Source organism: Carcharhinus amblyrhynchos, chromosome 5 (assembly GCF_965287045.1).
Source record: "Carcharhinus amblyrhynchos chromosome 5, sCarAmb.v2.hapA, whole genome shotgun sequence".
NCBI classification, from domain to species: domain Eukaryota; kingdom Metazoa; phylum Chordata; class Chondrichthyes; order Carcharhiniformes; family Carcharhinidae; genus Carcharhinus; species Carcharhinus amblyrhynchos.
The window spans coordinates 107699814-107720259 of NC_137328.1; the positions used below are offsets into that span (position 1 = coordinate 107699814).

The window sequence follows — 20446 nt, forward strand, 5'->3', positions numbered from 1 at the left end:
CAAAGGAAGAAAACCTCCTGCTGATTATTACCTACCATATCCCCTCAGCTGATGAGCACCTTGTTGAACACCACTTGGAGGAAGCACGAAGGGTGGCAAGGGCCCAGAATGTACTCTGCCTGGAAGACCTAAATGTTTATCACCAAAAGTAGCTTGATAGCATCACCATTGACCAAGCTGGCCAGATTCTAAAGGATTTGGTTGCCAGACTGAATCTGTGACAGGTGGTGAGGAAACCAACAAGAATGAAAAACCTACTTGCTTCATTCTCATTGATCTACCTGACGTAGATGCATCTTTCCATGTCAGTATTGGTGGGATTGCATTTTGCACAGTTCTAGGGGAAATAAAGTCCTATCCTCACACTGAGGCTACTTTCCATTGTATTATGTGGGATAGATTTATAACAAACCCAGCAATTAAAACAGGGTAGCTATGAGATGCTGTGGGCCATCAGTAGCAGCAGAATTGTACTTAACTGCAAGCTGTAACGCCATGTTCCGGCATATCCCCCACTTTCCATTACCATCAAGCCAGGGATCATCCCTGATTCACTGCAGAGTGGAGGAGGGCATGCCAGGAGCAGCACTTGGTATCTTTCAAAATGTGGTGTCAATCTGGTGAAGCTACAACATGGGATTACTTGCACGCCAAACAGCAGAAGCAACATGTAGCAGACAGAGCTAAGCAAACCCACAACCAACAGATATGATCTAAAGTGTTCAGCCCTATCACATCCAGTCATGAATTGTGGTGGAAAATTAAATAACTCACTGTAGGAGGAGGCCCCACAAATGCTCCCAACTTAAAGATGGGTGTGCAGATGAGAGCCCAGCACAATAGTGCAAAGGACAAGGCTGAAGCATTTTCAACAATCTTCAGCCAGAAATGCCGAGTGCATGATCCAATGATATCTCCTCCTGAGTCCCCAGCATTACAGATGCCAATCTTCAGCCAAATTGATTCACTGCATGCGATACTAAGAAACAGCTGATGGCTCTGGGATACCGCAAAGGCTTTGGGGCCTGACAATATTCCGGCTATAGTACTTGTGTTCCAGAACTAGCTGCACTGCTAGGCAAGCTGTTCCAGTACAGCTATAACACTGGCATCTACCCAATGTGTAAAACCAATGTGTTAAACGCAGGACTAATAGTTCAGAGGGTCATGCTCTGGGTATCTGGGTTTGAATCCCATTGCAGCAGATGGTGCAATTTGAATTCAATAAAAATTTGGAATTTAAAGTCAATGATGACCATGAAACCATTGTCAATTGTTGCAAAAACCCATCTAGTTCACTGATGTCCTTTAGGGTAGGAAATCAGCTATACTTACCTGGTCTGGTCTACTTGTACCTCTACGCCCACAGCAAAGCTGTTGATTCTTAAATGCCCCCTGAAATGGCCTACCAAACCGCTCAGTTCAAGGGCAATTAGGGATGAGCAATAAATAGAAACATAGAAATTAGTAGCAGCAGTAGGCCATTCAGCTCTTCGAGTCTGCTCCACCCTTCATTTTGATCATGGCTGATCATCAAATGCGATATCCTCATCCTGCCTTCCCCCCATATCTCTTGATTCCTTTAGCCTCAAGAGTTATATCTAGTTTCTTTTTGACAATGTGTTGGCCTCAACTATATTCTATGGTAATGAACATTCCCCACCCTCTGGCTGAAGAAATTTCTCCTCTCATCAGTCCTAAAAGATTTGCCCCTTATCCTCAATCCATGACCCTTAGTTTTGGACTCCCCTCACCACTGGGAACATTCTGAATCAATCCTGTCAAGATTCTGTGAGATTCCCTCCCACTCTTCTAAACTGACCTTGCCAATGATGCCCCCACCTCGTGAAACAATAATCGAGCCAATTACGCCCCAAATGTCTGCTCTTGATCACCAGGAAAGTGATGGAAGGTTTTGTCAGGAGTCCTATCAAGCAGCACTTATTCAGCAATAATTTATTCACTGACAGTTTGGATTTTGACAGGGCCATTCAGCTCCTGACTTCATTACGACTTTGGTCCAAACATGGACAAGAGAGCTGAACTCCAGAAGTGATCACCTTTGACATCAATGCATTATTTGACAAGTACGGCATCAAAGCACCTGAACAAAACTGGAACCAATGGGAATCAGGGGAAAGACACTGCTCTGGTTGGAGTCGTACCTAGCACAAATGGAAAATGGTTGTGGTAGTTGGAGGTCAGCCATCTCAGTCCCAGGACATAATTACAGGAGTTGCTCAAAGTAGTGTCCTTGCCCAACCATCTTCAGCTGCTTCAGCAATGCTCTTCTCTCAACATAAGGTCATAAGTAGGGATGGTCACTGATAATTGCGCAATGTTCAGCATCATTTGCAACTCCTCAGATACTGAAGCAGTCCATATCCATACACAGCAAGACTTGGACAGCATTCAAGTGGCAAGTAACATTCACAAAAGTGCCAGGCAGTGGACATTTCCAATAACAGAGAATCTAACCATCTGCCTTTGACATTCAATGGCATTACTATCGTAGAATTCCCTAGTATAAACATCCTGGGGATTACCATTGACCTGAAACTGAATTAGACCAACCATAGAAATACTATCATAAAAATGGAAAGTGCTGGAAAAACTCAGCAGGTCTGGCAGCATCTATGGAGAGAGAAACACAGTTAAAATTTCAAGTCCATTGACCCTGCTACAGAACTAAATAGGGATTGAATTATAAGTACAGCAGGTCAAACACTGGGAATTCTGCTGCAAGTAACTCACCTCCTGACTCCCTAAGGCACAAGTCAGGAGTATGATGGAATATTCCCCACTTGCCTGGATGAGTGCTGCTTCAGCAACACTCTAAAAACTCAACACCTTTCAGAACAAAGCAGCCCATTTGTTGCCACCAGTTCCAGCACCTTAAACATTCCCTCCCTCTACTACCAATCACAGTGGCAACAGTAGGAACGCTCTACAAGATGCATTGCAGCAATTCACCAAGTCTCCTTAGACAGCCCTTTCTAAATCTGTGATCTCCACCACCTCACCCTGACCTTAACCCTAAACGCAAATGATTTGGGCAACGGATGCATGGGAACACCACCACTTGCAGGTTCCCTCCAAACCTCAACCACCCTCACTTGAGACTACATCGCTGTTCCTTCACTGTCACAGGGTCAAATTCCTGGAATTCCTTCCCTAATGGCACTGTAGATATACCTACAACACGGGGACTGCAGAGGTTCACCACCATCTTCCCGGGGGCAATTAAGAATGGGCAATAAAAGCTGGCCTAACCAACAGGTTGTGATGCCCACAACCTGTGAAAGGATAAAGAAAAATAATTTCACAAACTGGAAACAACTCATTTCATGGTGCTCCCACGTACCAGAGGATGTAATGCAACAAAGAACATATATTATCTTAAATCGCAGAAGGCTTTTTACAGGATCACTTCCTATTGGTTTCCTGTGAAGAAAGTAGCTTCCTCAAGGAAATGAAAGAATGATTACTTAGCCATGTGTGAGCACACTCATATTTTTGTGGCAAGAATATTGATCATTAGTCAGCTGCTGGATGAAATGTGTTTCATAGTAAGCACAACATGAAGCAATTAACCCTCTCTCTTCGAGCTCTGTTTTCTGATTGCTTGGCACAACAGCAGTTCAAGATGGTGAGGGTCAGAGGTTAAAACTGTGAAAATAAATAGTCTGGGCCCATTTTCCCCGCACGTTTGGACACAGGGTACTTGCCTGATAGCCATGAACTAATCTTAGCTGAGACAAAGCGGAAAATTGACTATTTTTGTCTGTTCTAATATTGGGTTAAAGTAACCCTCTTCTTTTCTCAATGCGTGTTATCTTGCACAGCAGCGGGTAGTTAGTGGGAGAGGGGGCAACAGCAGTGAAATCAAACCTGCTCGGTTAAATAAATGAAAACAACCAGCTACTAACCGTGGACTACTGTATAAATAAATAACCATCAACACGATTGGGGTAGACCTACCTACACGCGGATTGTTACTTCCAAGTTCCACACTCAAGAGAAAAATGTCAGGCACTCATTTCCAGTGAAATTGTGATAAATGCAAATTAGGGAGGAAACTATTTAGCAAAACTGAAGATCCTGTATATATATACTTTCAGAGACAAGGAGAACGTAACTAAAATCGAGGCTATCCTGCAACTCTTCTTCATTAGACTCCAATTTGAACATTAACATGGGCCACGTCTGCTGGTGAAGTGAAAATGTCAGAATTACACTTGGACACAAGTTGGCTGACATTAAGCTAAACTTTCTCTTCAAAATTTACCAAAGCAATCGAGAGAGGACAAAGGGGCCCTTTTTTATACTTTCGTTCCCGCTGAATATAATACAAATACATTATTTCAGAGGAACAACATGAGTAGAATGTATTCTTGCTTAGCACTTTGCAATTGGTTTATTTATTTATTAGTCACGAGTTGGCTTACATTAACACTGCAATGAAGTTAACTATGAAAAATCCCCAACTAGCCACACTCCGGCCGGCACACTGTTTGAGTACACTGAGGGAAAATTTAGCATGGCCAATGCACCTAACCAGCACTTCTTTTGGACTGTGGGAGGAAACTGGAGCATCTGGAGGAAACCCACGCAGACACAGGGAGAACGTGCAAACTCCGCAAAGGGAGTGACTTGAGCCGGGAATCGAACCCAGGTCCCTGGCACTGCGAGGCTGCAGTGCTAACCACTGTGCCGCCCTATTTATGAAAGGAAATGTAACTGAAAATGATTGCACCAGCCAGTTTTCCAATTTTTAATACTTGCGGCAAACAAGCACACGTGGCAGGAATAAAGCATTTATCTTTGCTATTATTTCAGATTGAATCACATATGTGAGCTGGATTCTGGGGAATTTTCTAAAAACATTCCTGTGTGACCACTATAGCAATAGAAGCAGCGCACATATATAGCTTTCCCGCAGCTGCCAAAACCATCAATTACATTTGCCACTTCCTTTGAAAATACTTGGCACTTAATCCCAGAAACATTGGAGAGGTCCAAATACTGAAGCAGAATGGTTCTGTCAAACCCGGCTCATCATCTTCTTAAAAATAAATTCCCACACTTCACTATTGATTTCAGTCAGGGGCTTACAGTTGTTAATGCGAAGTTGGGTCAACTAAGTGGAGGGAAATGTTTTTTAAGATGCTGCACTCGGATCTAAGCCAAATACTCTGTTCATTTAAAAAAAACAAAAGCTGATGCCTTGCCAGCGCAAAATATCTTCACCATTAGCAATAGAAATACGTATTTGTCAGCATGTTGGAGTAAGAAATTGGAGTTCCAATACAATGCACCATGACATCTCAGCACAGCTCCGTGCAGAACTGGCTCTGGATCTCAACCATGAGGACTTAATGAATGGAGGCTGAATACTTCTCCACACACTCAGAACACCCATGCTGTTCTAATCTACCTTCCGCAAGCTGACTGCAAAGTGGGTTTGGCAGCATGTTTGACAGCTTGTCCTCTATGGCAATCCTAACTGGCACAAAGTTTCTCCGACAAGGAACTGCCCAGGAAGATAACAAAAAAAGTAAGAAATTCTTATTCATACACAAACTTAAGCTGGGTAATAAAGTCTCATGGTGTCAGGTTAAAGACAGGCTCCTTGCGGTGCCCACCCCAATCCAACACTGGCGCCTCCACCTCAAATTTAAGCTGAGCAGGAGAGGACATATTTTGTAAACTGAATTTTTGATTAAAGCTTCCACCAAGTGCAAACCACTTTTAAGTATTAAGCGCAGTTTCACAAGACTTTTCTTGTCTGCCCTAACTGGTTTACAATTCCAGTGCATTCACACTACAGATTTTAGCATCAGCGCAAAGCTAGTTCAGCTTTGCACTGTTAAACTTAGAGATGGGCAAATCGGGTGTGAAGATTCGAACTGATTCTAAAGTTATGCAAAGTGAGATTCCCTCCTCTGCAGAGTCTTCCAGTTGTCCAAGTGTCAGGTCAGGCACTGATTCCAGGGTCAGACTTCCCCTGCATCAAAACTGTGGAGCTGTCGTAACCCGAAACCCCTTTACACTGACACTCGAGTTGTATATGTGTGCACTCTCAACCGCACTATCTAAATTTAACATCTGTGTTCAAATAGCATGTCAAAAATGGTTGCATTTGGTAGGCATTTCCTTAATGATTTGCTGAAGCCAGTTTTATAAATTATAAACATGAACTTTTCAGCAGAATCAACTATTAGTCTATAATTCCCTTACGTGTACCCACCATTTCAAAATAAAGGATTTTCAATTGCTGACAGATCAGTTCCAGAATTTGTAATTCTACACTGAAGTATCAAATGTACAGTGGATGCTGTGTAAAACCTCCTCGCAAAGAGAAACACATGAAAGATGGGTGGGAGGGAACTGCGATTGGCAATCTTCAGGCAGGATTTTCATTAATTCTTAGAATAACAAAGAAACTGAAGCCTTTGTTAATACACAATTGAGGCAAAATCCTTAAAATCCACAGAGCACTGACACGCTGCCCTGGTGACAGATTTCAGGATCTCATAACTTACTGCATCTCCGCAAAAACCAATACATCCACAGTCGGCCGGGACATCTCAGCTCACGCGGGGCTGTAATTATTTTGGAAAATTCAAATTTGCATCTTGCTATAAGTCAAGATGGAGGTTGCATGCTTTTGTTGACGTTAATCAGATCCGTGTATGTAATCACTCATGCGTGTCCATATACCTCGCTGAGTAACAAAAGCATTGTGACAAACTGCGCGCCCCCCCCCCCCGCCACCATTGCTCCCACCCCGAAGCAGTGAGATACCCCACAAACCTGAAGTCAGATAGCCCCGCGATGCAGAAGAGATGAAAGCTGGTGGGAAATGCTTGTGCAGGCGATAGTCCTTCTCGCTGCGGGACCTGATGCGGTCTGAGGCCCGATCTGAAAAATCCGAGCTAGGCCAGGCACGCCGTAAGGTTGTACTCCGTGTTTTCTTCATTTGGAGGCTGCATGCAGTCTAATCCTTCAGCAATGCGAATTGGGCTCCATATCTCTTGCTGTGCTCTATTCGATCAGAAATAAGCCAACGTGCTGGAAGAATTAGCAAACATTCTGGTACTGCCTCCTCCACATAGCGAACTGCAGGCTTGCTCCTGTGCCTTGACTGATCCAATTCTACACACATCCCACAATGCATTACACTTCATTTAAAATCTCCACCGCTTATAGTTTCCAGCTTCACATAAGGAAAAAAAAAGGCTCCATAATGTGGCTTCTCAGCCAAAGAACAGGCAGCGATTCGCTGCGTGAAAGCACTGGGATTCCCAGACAATAGCTCAATTCAGCTGAGGAGCACTTGGCTAACTGTGAGCCAAGAACACAAAAGGCCCAAATAAATTAGAAACCCCTGCCTTGGGTTCTGACCCAAACAGTACACCCAGGAACTGAAGGATGCACCGGCAATCCCCGCTGTCACAAGATTAGAATAATGCTTCGACCACAGCGAAAGTGGTTTTCTGCAGACAGCAAAATCCAATCAGTGATAAAGGATGAGCAGAATACATAAATCAGGAACCAATCTTCAATTCAAAAGCCTGGCAGCTGCTTTCACACGGTGAGAGCGGGGCGTGTGTGTCTGTCTGCAGCTGAGGATCACAGCTCCTGCAGGTATCTGTGCAGCAATCTATTCCTGAGAGATAGGCAACTAATGAAGACCGGACCGACGCCACAGCTGTATTATCTTCCACTCCCCTCACAAAATTTCTCAGGGGCTGCCTTCCACTCCGGCACGGTCGAGAGAGGCAGGGGCTGCAAGTGGTTCCAAATGTTTAGCTTTCAATTTTCTTAGACGTAGCGTCGAGTCTGCTCCGTTGCTCTGACTGCTTACTGATGAATGGCTCCCTGCTTCTGAATACAGTGAACAGCTATTGAGCGGCAGGAAACGAGTCAGCCACCCAGTCCCATGCTAATCAAGGAGCTGTCTTATGTCAGACGCACTGATTCCGTCAAGCTTCACAGTTTTAATGTACAAGCCTCGGGCCCGCTGCTAACCTGGCCAGCATCCAAGAGCTATAATCAGAATTAGTGTATTTACACATAAAACTGGATATCTTAGGGTGGCCCAAAGTGCATCGTAAACAGAGCTGTAACTTGCCTTTTGATGCTGAAATACGGCTGGTAGTCTGCCTTTCCAATCAGCACTTTTTTTTGTGCGGGTTAAAAAAAAATGCCTGTCAAGATGTGGAAGGCAGGTCAGCTCATGTAACAGCTGTAATAGACTCCTGACACTGGAAAGTAATTAAATTCATCTGTAATAGCAGTGGAAATAGAAACAATAACAACATGCTGGCTGTTAACAACTGACACGACTACCCTAAAGTTTGTAATATCCAAACGCTCTCAGTTTCGGTTCAGCTGCTTTCCGGCATACAGAATCATTCAGTGCAAACACAGGGGAGGTAAAGCTGCAACAGATGCAATTCTATACTTTGGACTGCGCTATATAGCAAATCTCTTGCGAAAAATTAATCAACCATGGTTCGCCCATCGACCATAATGTGAAAAATACCTTGACGTACTGGTTATAATTAAGTGTTTTCCTACAAATTTATGAGACACAGAAAAATAAATCAAACAATGAGTGACCGGGAGTGGCGACACGGTAGCTTTCCAGGTGGCACTGTTGTCTCACAGAACCAGGGACCCGGGTTCAATTCTCAGCTTGGGTCACTGTCTGTGTGACGTTTGCACATTCTCCCCATGTCTGTGTGGGATTCCTCCAGGTGCTCCAGTTTCCTCCCACAGTCCAAAGATTTGCAGGTTAGGTTGACTGAGTGTGCTAAATTATCCCTTAGTGTCGGGGAAATTAGCAGGGTAAAAACGTGGCGTTACGTGGGTAGGGCTTGGGAGAGATCATTGTGAGCACAGGTTCGATGGGGTGAATGGCCTTCTTCTGCACTTTATGGATTCTATGAACCTCACTGGAAACAGCAATGGTTCCAATCCAGTGAAGAGCAAAATAAGCTGTGGTAAAGTGAACAGATTTTAAATTTGTTAAATGTATTGCCTCATTTTCTTGAGAAAGAGGAGAAGGTTGGGTGAGGAGTGGTGAGAAGACTGAACTTTCTGTTAAAATTTATTCCAATGAGCATGATGGGGATTCATAGAGGGGTGGGTAGTGGATGCCTGGCGACCTTCTATTCGGGTTGCGAGGCTGTCATAGGGTTACATTGGGAACATTATCTTTACCGAAACCAGCCCTCCAGCCAACTGAGCCGACCAACTCCCCATACTGGCTGAGGTTATTCATGCAGGCTCTGCTTTCTCAACCTTGTCCCTTGCCTGAGGCATGGTAATCCTCAGGTTAAAATCATCACTGGTCAGCTCTCCCCCTCAAAGTGGAGAGCAGCCAATGGTCATCTGGGTTCTGGCGATTTTACCCTTACCTTTTATTAGGCATGATCTTACCTGCTGTTCATGCCATGCTCTCACTGCAACAAAGTCGTAGAATTTGGCAGCCAGCCAAATCTTCATTTACTACTGCAGGATGGGAAAGTCCCGCTGGCACTAACAGTGGTAACATTCCAACCTTTATCTTTACGGATGGATTTTTAAGAAAACATTAAGGCAAGTATTCTCATTATCAGTTTTCTGGGGGGTAGATTTGTAACATTGAATGTTCCAACTCACTGCTTTATGTGTTGATGGTTAATAAAAGACAGTGTTATTTATAGTCTAGATCAGAAATTCCAAGATATTTTATGAAGTCAGCCTAAATCATTAAGTTTTGCACTTTGAATTTGGCTGGGCTCAGCATAAGATGTTTCACTCCAGATATGATTCAAACGACCCAGCAGGGAGCTTTTATCAAACAACGTTTATTTAAGAATACAGTTAACTTACGGAAGGCGAATTAGCAATAGCTTTTACCAATTACAAACAAGAAAAACAACAACCATGATAGTGTATAAAACTTAACAACTAAATGCACTGTTCCAACCAAACAAGCCTCCTTACAAACATCCATCCTTGGTTTAACATAGAAAATAAGAATGTTCACATGGCTTTGCAGCTCTGCAATACCTGCTGTGAATCCTGTGACTCAGCCAATGTTGTCTACCTGATACGCTGCAGGAAAGGATGTCCCAAGGTATGGTACATTGGCGAGACCATGCAGATGCTACAACAACGGATGACTGGACACCGCTCGACAATCACCAGGCAGGAGAGTTCCCTTCCTGTAGGGAGAGACTTCAGCAGTCAAGGGCATTTAGTTTCTGATCTTCAGGTAAGCGTTCTCCAAGGCGGCCTTCACGACATACAACAGCGCAGAATTGCTGAGCAGAAACTGATAAACAAGTTGTGCACACATGAGGACGGCTGCAACTGGGATCTTGGATTCATGTCACACTATCTGTAACCCCCATGACTTGTCTGGGCTTGCAAAATCTCACTAACATGTCCTGGCTTGAGACAATTCACATCTCTTTAACCTGTGCTTAACACTCTCCCCACTCACATTGTCTACACCTGTAAAGATTTGATTACTTGTTAATACTCACATTCCAACCAATATCTTCTAATTGAGTTTGTGTCTACATATGCCCTGTTTGTGAAACAAATCCTACACTCACCTGATGAAGGAGCAGCACTCTGAACGCTCATACTACCAAATAAACCTGTTGGACTTTAACCTGGTTTTCTGAGACTATTTACTGTGCCCTACCCCAGTCCAATGCTAGCAACTCCACATCATGCTGTGAATTAGTCCTTTGGTTGGAGAATTAAAATTCTGGCTTCTCTGCTCTGGAAATCGCAGCAACTCAAGTTGGAGATAAAGTCACTGCTGGCCTCTAGATTTTAGCCAGACAACCATTTCAAGAAACAGAGGCAATCCTTGCCTGTAGTTAGCAGGCAGTTGTGGTTCATCAGATTTAAATCAGCGCCAGGTTTAAAAGGAGGCCTGGTGTAGACAGCGGGCAGCGTCTGAGCGGGCAGCGGAGTGAAAGGGAAGCAGAGTGAGCTACTAGGGCTTAATATCAAAAAGGGCTTGAAAGAAAAAAGGCCAGGTGAGCTCGTTTGAAAAACAAAAAAAAACAAAAAAACAAAAAAAAATTTTTTCAAAACTACTACAGTAAATAATGGAGGGGCATGTGATGTGTGGTTTCTGTATGATGTGGGAACTGGTGGACCCTAGGGTTCATCCCAGTGACAATGTCTGCAGTAAGTGCAGGTTGCTGGAGGTGCTCCAGCTCAGGGTAAATGAGCTGGCCTCTGAGCTACAGACACTGAGGCTCATCAAGGGGAGAGAGGGTGCCATTGTCAATGGGGTGCAAGTGACATCCACCCCCCCTAGACTGGCTAACTCTAAGGGTCAGGGACAAGAGGGGGCTACTGGGAAGAGGAAGGGGGGTGAGGAGCGGAGGCCTCAGCCTCTTAATCTGCATAACAGGTTTGAGGTTCTTGCTTCCAAGTTGGACGAGAACGAGGCAGGTGAGTTTGGTGAGCAAGCTGCACACGGTACAGTGCTGCAGCAGGACATCGGCAAAGAGAAAAGGAAAAGGAACGTAGTAATTATTGGGGATAGTGGGGTGAAGGGTATTGACACTGTCCTTTGTCACAATGACAAAGTGCACAGAAGGGTGTGTTGTCTGCCTGGTGCTCAGGTACGGGATGTCGCAGCTGGGCTGCAGAGGAACCTGGAGTGGGAGGGTGAGAATCCGGTCGTTGTGGTACATGTGGGTGCCGGCGACGTAAGCAAAATGCAGACTGAGGATCTGGGGAGGGAGTATGAAAAGCTTGGAATGGAATTAAAAAGTAGAACCGACAAGGTGGTTATCTCTGGGCTACTGCCTGAACCGTGTGCAGATGGGCGTAGGGTTGACAGGATTAAGGAAGTGAATGGGTGGCTCAGGGATTGGTGTGGGAGGAATGGGTTTGAATTTATGGGGCATTGGCACCAGTATTGGAGTAGGTGGGACCTGTTCGGGAGGGATGGGGTTGGTCTGAACCGTGCTGGGACCAGAGTGCTGGCGAATCGAGTAAAGAGGACTGTAGACAGGGCTTTAAACTAATTAGGGGGGGGGAGGGTGTGAGGGTAGGTGACCTTACGAGGTCTAAAGTTAAGGAGAGTGTACATGTAAGGGAAGAGGCTGAGGATGTCCCAATAATAGAGGGAGTAGGGGGCGTGAGTATAGTTGGTGGCGTTGCGGCAAATAGGGTCCAGGTGAAGGATGGGATGAAGGCACTTTATCTGAATGCACGAAGCATTCGGAATAAAGTGGATGAGCTGGTGGCGCAGATCGACACAAATGGATACGATCTGGTGGCCATTACAGAGACGTGGCTGCAGGGTGACAGGGACTGGGAGCTCAATTAACCGGGCTATCAAGTGTTTAGGAAGGATAGACAGGAGGGAAAAGGGGGGGGCGTAGCTCTGCTGATTAAGGATAGCATCACGGTGGTAGTAAGGGATGATATTGGAGCCAAGGAGCATAGGGTGGAATCGTTGTGGGTGGAGATTAGGAACAGCAAAGGGAGGAAGACGCTGGTGGGTGTCGTCTATAGGCCCCCGAATAATGATCTGGAGGTGGGGCGGGCTGTTAACGCGCAAATAAGTGCGGCGTGCAGGAATGGGACGGCCGTAGTTATGGGGGATTTCAATCTGCATATTGATTGGTCGACCCATGTTGGACGTGGGGGGCTCGAGGAAGAGTTCTTGGAATGCTGCCGGGATAGTTTCCTCGAACAGTATGTGTTGGAGCCGACGAGGGAGCGAGCTATCTTGGATCTGGTGCTATGTAATGAAGCGGGTAGAATTAGGGACCTTGTGGTGAAGGATCCTCTTGGGGAGAGTGATCATTGTATGGTGGAGTTTCTGGTGCAGATGGAGGAGGAGAAAGTGGGTTCCGGGACACGCGTCCTTTGTTTGAATAGAGGGAAATACGGTAGGGTGAGAGAAGAATTGGTGAATGTGGACTGGGAGAGCGCATTGGAGGGAGGGTCTGTTAAGGAGCAGTGGAGGATCTTTAAGGAGATCTTTCTTGGTGCTCAACGGAAATTTATTCCGATGGTCAAAAAGGATAGTAGGAGGAGAGGTAATAAGCCGTGGATAACAAAGGAGGTGAAGGAAAGTGTTAAATTAAAAGCGGAGGAATTTAGAGTAGCTAAGAGTAGTGGGCGAGAAGAGGATTGGGAGAGGTTTAAATGTCAACAAAGATTGACAAAGAAGTTGATAAGGAATGGTAGGAGAAACTATGAAGCTGGGCTAGCGCTTAATATAAAAAAGGATAGCAAGAGTTTTTATAAATATATAAAAAGGAAGAGGCTGGCTAGGGTGAATGTTGGTCCTTTAGAGGATGAGAAAGGGGACCTAGTGGTAGGGGATGGGGATATGGCTAAGGTATTGAATAACTTTTTTGTTTCTGTCTTCACGGAGGAGGACGTGAATAATTTGCCGGGTGTTAGCGATAGAAAGGTGGTAGGACTGGAGGGTCTTAATGACATTACTGTTACTAGAAAGGTGGTGCTCGACAGACTGGAGGGGCTGATTGTGGACAAGTCCCCAGGACCGGATGGAATGCATCCGAGGGTTCTGAAAGAAATGGCGGAGGTGATAGTGGATGCCTTGGTGGTTATTTTCCAAACGTCGCTGGATTCCGGGGAAGTGCCGGATGATTGGAAAACGGCTAATGTTACGCCGTTGTTTAAGAAGGGTGCCAGACAAAAGGCGGGGAATTATAGGCCGGTTAGTTTAACATCTGTGGTAGGTAAAATGTTAGAATCTGTCATTAAGGAGGAAATTGCGAGGCATCTTGAAGGGAATTGCTTGATAGAGCAGACGCAGCACGGTTTCATTAAAGGGAAGTCGTGTCTGACAAATTTACTGGAGTTCTATGAGGATGTGTCTAGGGCGGTGGATAGAGGAAAGCCGGTAGATGTGGTCTTTCTAGATTTTCAGAAAGCGTTTGACAAAGTGCCTCACAAGAGGTTATTGCAGAAGGTCGAGGGACATGGAGTTGGGGGTAGGGTGTTAGCGTGGATAGAGGATTGGTTGTCAAATAGGAGGCAGAGAGTGGGAGTCAACGGGTGCTATTCGGATTGGCGGATGGTGACTAGTGGAGTGCCCCAGGGGTCGGTGCTGGGGCCTCAGCTTTTTACCATTTATATAGATGATCTGGAGGAGGGAACCGAGTGTAGAGTGTCGAAATTTGCTGATGACACCAAGATTGGGGGAACGGCAAATTGTGCGGAGGGTGTGGAGAGTCTGCAGAAGGATCTAGATAGGCTGGGCGAATGGGCCAGGAAATGGCAAATGGAATTTAATGTTGGCAAGTGTGAGGTGGTCCACTTTGGTAGAAAAAATGGTAGGAAGGACTATTACCTACGAGGCGAAAAACTGCAGCAGGCGACGGTGCAGAGGGACCTCGGGGTCCTTGTGCATGAGTCGCAAAAACCCAGCTTGCAGGTGCAGCAGGTGGTCAGGAAGGCGAATGGGATGCTGGCCTTCATAGCGAAGGGGATTGAATATAAAAGTAGGGAGGTCTTGCTGCAGCTGTATAGGGCATTGGTGAGGCCGCAACTGGAGTACTGTGTGCATTTTTGGGCGCCGCACCTGCGCAAAGATATTTTGGCCTTGGAGGGAGTGCAGAGGAGGTTTACTAGGCTGATACCGGAGTTGAAAGGGTTGAGCTATGAGGAGAGGCTGAATAAACTGGGCTTGTACTCGTTAGAGTTTAGAAGAATGAGAGGAGATCTCATTGAGACGTATAAGATGATGAATGGGATGGATAGGATAGAGGTGGAAAGACTCTTCCCGCTCAAAAAAGACAATAGGACTAGGGGGCACAGCCTCAAGATAAAAGGGGGGCGGTTTAGAACGGAGTTGAGGAGGAACTTCTTCACTCAAAGGGTGGTGAATCTCTGGAATTCTCTGCCCGTTGAAGTGGTGGAGGCTGCCTCGCTAAATATTTTTAAGACGCGGGTTGATGGGTTTTTGATAGGAGAGGGGATTAAGGGTTATGGGGAGAGGGCGGGAAAGTGGAACTGAGCAGCGACAGATCAGCCATGATCTTATTGAATGGCGGGGCAGGCTCGAAGGGCTGGATGGCCTACTCCTGCTCCTATTTCTTATGTTCTTATGTTCTTATGTTCTTACTAGCCATCCAGCCAACAAGAGCTAAATTTCCAATATCAGGGAGAGACACAGAGCTATTGCTTTTCAGCCTGGATTTCACATAGCTTCTAACTAGCCAGCAGCCAAAACTGAGAGTGAAGGAATTCTTGGGAGAGAAAGAAACCTCTCCCACCTGAGCTGCCAGTCAATTTTCCCACAACACTTTCAAAAGGTCATAAACTCCCAGGGTACATTAGACCCAGATTAAAAATAAACAAAGCCCCATTTAAACCATTTAAGTAGCAATAAAAGGACACCTAATCATGCAGTCCGGCGCCAATAACAAAAACAACAAAAGAACAGGCTTGCTTACCAACTGCAGAGAACAAGATTAAAAATACATTTCTTAAAGGCAAGTAGCGTCACAACAGGAACAACAACCACATCTACCTCCCAGTCACAGAAAAGGAACAGATGTTAAGTCACCTTCCTCCTTAAAATGCCCTTCTATATGAACAGTGCCAACCGAAATAATCACAAAATGGACTTTTTGGAGAGAAAAAACAGGACGCAAGATTTTCCCAAAGTGATGTGGATCTTTTGGAAATTGGAGCATTACGAAAGAACGTAGATCCCATTTTTCTGAATTACTTTGGAAATGAACTAGCCATAATTTATCAGTTTATTGGGGACGGGGTGGGTACAGGGATGATTGGACAGCATGACAGCACAGTGGTTAGCATTGCTGCTTCACAGTGCCTGGGACCTGGATTCCATTCCCGGCTTGGGTCACTGTTTGTGTGGAGTTTGCATGTTCTCCCCGTGTCTGCATGGTTTTCCTCCGGGTGCTCCGGTTTCCTCCCACAGTGCAAAGATGTGTGGGTTAGTTTGATTGGCCATGCTAAATTGCTTCTTAGTGTTAGGGGGATGTCAGGGAGATTAGTCAGGTAAATATAAGAACATAAGAACATAAGAAATAGGAGCAGGAGTAGGCCATCCAGCCCTTCGAGCCTGCCCCGCCATTCAATAAGATCATGGCTGATCTGTCGTGGCTCAGTTCCACATTCCCGCCCTCTCCCCATAACCCTTAATCCCCTCGCTTATCAAAAACCCATCAACCCGCGTCTTAAAAATATTTAGCGAGGCAGCCTCCACCACTTCAACGGGCAGAGAATTCCAGAGATTCACCATCCTTTGAGTGAAGAAGTTCCTCCTCAACTCCGTTCTAAACCGCCTCCCCTTTATCTTGAGGCTGTGCCCCCTAGTCCTACTGTCTTTTTTGAGCGGGAAGAGTCTTTCCACCTCTATCCTATCCATCCCATTCATCATCTTATACGTCTCAATGAGATCTCCCCTCATTCTTCTAAACTCTAACGAGTACAAGCCTAGTTTATTCAGCCTCTCCTCATAGCTCAACCCCCTCAACTCCGGTATCAGCCTAGTAAACCTCCTCTGCACTCCCTCCAAGGCCAAAATATCTTTGCACAGGTGCGGCGACCAAAACTGCACACAGTACTCCAGCTGCGGCCTCACCAATGCCCTATACAGCTGCAGCAAGACCTCCCTACTTTTATATTCAATCCCCCTCGCTATGAAGGCCAGCATCCCATTCGCCTTCCTGACCACCTGCTGCACCTGCAAGCTGGGTTTTTGCGACTCATGCACAAGGACCCCGAGGTCCCTCTGCACCGTCGCCTGCTGCAGTTTTTCGCCCCGTAAGTAATAGTCCTTCCTACCATTCTTCCTACCAAAGTGGACCACCTCACACTTGCCAACATTAAATTCCATTTGCCATTTCCTGGCCCATTCGCCCAGCCTATCTAGATCCTTCTGTAGACTCTCCACACCCTCCGCACAATTTGCCGTTCCCCCAATCTTGGTGTCATCAGCAAATTTCGACACTCTACACTCGGTTCCCTCGTCCAGATCATCTATATAAATGGTAAAAAGCTGAGGCCCCAGCACCGACCCCTGGGGCACTCCACTAGTCACCATCCGCCAATCCGAATAGCACCCGTTGACCCCAACTCTCTGCCTCCTATTTGACAACCAATCCTCTATCCACGCTAACACCCTACCCCCAACTCCATGTCCCTCGACCTTCTGCAATAACCTCTTGTGAGGCACTTTGTGAAACGCCTTCTGAAAATCTAGAAAGACCACATCCACCGGCTCTCCTCTATCCACCGCCCTAGACACATCCTCATAGAACTCCAGTAAATTTGTCAGACACGACTTCCCTTTAACGAAACCATGCTGCGTCTGCTCTATCAAGCAATTCCCTTCAAGATGCCTCGCAATTTCCTCCTTAATGACAGATTCTAACATTTTACCTACCACAGACGTTAAACTAACCGGCCTATAATTCCCCGCCTTTTTGCAGGGATAGGGTGGGATTTTTGTTGGTGCAGGCTTGATGGACCAAATGGCCTCCTTCTGCACTGTAGGGATCCTATGATTCTACAACTGCATGAAGCTCTGAACATTAAAATGAACTTGGCATGAAATTCACGCAGGATTGAATAGCGTCAGAGAAACCACCAAAGTTAGTGTTCCACTGCCAAGCCAAGACAGCGATGCTGAACAGAGCCCCAGGGGCTCGAAGTGCTTTCTGTCATTGGGAAGAGGGTGATACATCTCTTTACCTTGAAATGATCTGTAGCAGCCTCCATTACTGATTCTGGCAAAAGATCTTTGCAATCTAAATGCTTTCATCTGGCAGTACTGTATCATGTTGGGATTTAATACTTCAGTAGAAAGGCAAACTATTCCGAATCTTCATCTGAATGTTCCCTTCCTAAACATGTTGGAAACTCCAGCTGCACACTCTAATGCGCAATGCGTGTAGGTTTGTCCTGCTTGTTGGGATTACGTGAGTGTTGTGGCATACACTGATTTGTAATTTTCCACAATGACTGGGAACCACCTATAACCAAAGAAGAAACAGACACATACCGAGTACACAGGCTAACGCAGCAAATCCCAGCACAGAGACTGAGGGAACGTCACCATGGGAGCAGTGCGCAGCCACACTGCCATCACAGGTACTTAATGGAAGAGGTTAATAGTAGGTTGCACCTCTTGTGGATCTCACGTACACTTGTGAGCAAGTGCAGATACCTTAAAAGCAAGTGTTCTGGCACAGCAGTTAGAAATGGACAGCGCTCCATTTCAAAAGACAAATTCTCCCTGTCGAAGACTCTCAAAAAGGTTTCATCTCTGTGATTCATGCGCTACTTGACAAAAATGGCTAAAGCGACTGCTGTGTGATGGGGAGGGCGGTTTTGAGCCTGCGTTAATGGCCTGCGGGTTCACCAACATCGGCGGGAAAGCCAGAATCAGGAAACGTGCTTCCCTCCAGAGAGATCTTGTTACCCCGTTTTCCATGCCACGTGGTTCACACCCACAGAATGAGAAGATCATTTCAATGGATTTGAATAAATTTGAATATAATTAGCTAGCCCCCCCCCCGCCACATGATCTCCCCTCACTGAATATGCAAATCTCCTGAACGTGATGTCACATGGGCTAGGATTACAACAACTTTTTCAAAATGAGGTTCAGCTGAGGGGAAAGCCCTCCACCCTATCCCCCAAACATCCCCAGGGACTTAAAGATAAATACAGCCCTTCGCAGTGCCAACTTGTGCCAAGGGGCTGTAATAGGGCTGGACACGCTGGACAGCCCCCCCCCCGCCCCCGTCCTTGTGTGTGTTGGGGAGGGCTGATGCCTGTGAGGGGGGAGAGTGCCCCTGATGTTGAGTTGGTGGCGAGGGGTAGTTGCCTCGATGCATGCAAGAAGAGGTGGGGGCGGTGGGGTGAGATGTCTGCGAAGTGGGGGGGCGGGTGCTGTCCCTTTGCTTGGCATTGTGAGGTGTGGCTGAAGAGCCCCCACTGCTTCCTGATGTTCCTGATGGGTCCTAATGTTTACATGGATGGGGGGGGGTGTATGATCTCGGAGCCATTCACATTCTCTGCTGATCGGGGTGTCCTTGCTAGAGCTGGTCTTGCTGGCTCTCAACAGGCCCCGCTCGCCCCAACACGGTGATGGCGCAAACCCCACCCACTGATTTCTTTTACTTGGAGGGGCTCAAGATCTGGAGTACAACTGGTCTGTGCAGCTGGAGGTCAATGATAAACATAGCCCCTGGCCGGGTTTCAGTCAGAGCCTGACACTCTGAAGAAATATGGGGACATTCCACTCATCATGATTATAGCAACATCCTCAGTGATTTGTGTTGTCAACAACATCAAGGCAAGAATTGCAAAGTGGCCAAATTTTGGTTTTCATGGTCAACCCTTGAACCATTCTGGGAGCCAAAAGTCTGAGGTGGATGGCGGTCAACTGTAAAGGAACAGATATGCCTTTAATCTGATTTTGATCAAGTAAAGGGCTGTAAGGAGCTTCTCCATACACTGTTATGTAAAACTTGGGATATAAAATAGAACATGGGTTTCAATCAGCAATCCAACTCCTTTTATGCAACTTGAGTTATACATCCAAACAAAGCCTAAGTTAAAACATTTCTTGTCCTTATACGTTAGATAAACCCTGGATATGGAGAACAGCATGATTACAGAATAGGAAATAACAGAACACTACTGATTATTTCATCATCTTGGCTACCGCAACAGTTCAATATAACAATGCCAGGTGATCATATGATAGATGCAAAAGAAGGGCGTACAGAAGGTGGCACAGTGGTTAGCACACTGCCTCACAATGCCAGGGACCCTGGTTCAATTCCAGCCTTGGGTGGCTGCCTGTATGGAGAGTGCACATCTCCTCCAATGCCTGCTCTAGTGCTTCAGTTTCCTCCCACCCGCACAGATGTGCGGGTTAGGTGGGTTGACCATGGTAAATGCATGGGGTTATGGGGATAGGGTGGGGAAGAGGGTCTGGGTAAGATACTCTGTCACAGAGTTGATGCAGACTTGATGGGCTGAATGGCTTCCTGCTGCACTGTTGGGATTCTATGGATTCTATTCTACGAAGGGGATATTCAGCCCATTTATACAGAACATCTGCATCATAAGAACTCTGGAATGGAAACAGAAAGTGCAGGAAATAATCAGCAGGTCTGGTAGCATCTCTGAAGTTAAATATAACAACTCTCTTTTCCAATTCCAGGACCCAGTCTGATGGTTGTTCTCTCATCACTCACATCTAGCCAAATTCTTCCACTACACCCACAACACTGGCTACAACTCTACCCAACAATGTGGAAAATTGCCTGAGATATTCTGTCCATAAAAAGCAGGGCAAATCTAATCCAGCCAATTATTGCTCCTTCAGTCTACACTCAATCATATGCAAGGTGATGGGAGGTGTTGGGTGACATTCTCGGGC

General features: G+C 45.9%; 1 protein-coding gene across 3 annotated transcripts in view; it reads right to left on the minus strand.

Annotated features, from left to right (window-relative positions):
- LOC145343280 (storkhead-box protein 2-like) overlaps window positions 1-20446 on the minus strand; it is a 312594-nt gene that overhangs the window by 123174 nt on the left and 168974 nt on the right. The window contains exon 1 of one of the 3 annotated variants that reach the window (XM_080189415.1): window positions 6817-8110. The exons of the other annotated variants lie outside the window; for them this stretch is intronic. Coding sequence (XP_080045541.1) covers window positions 6817-6982 — 166 coding nt within the window. The 5' untranslated portion in view covers window positions 6983-8110. Of the gene's footprint in view, window positions 1-6816; window positions 8111-20446 lie in introns of those variants that run through there. 3 annotated transcript variants of the gene reach the window in all.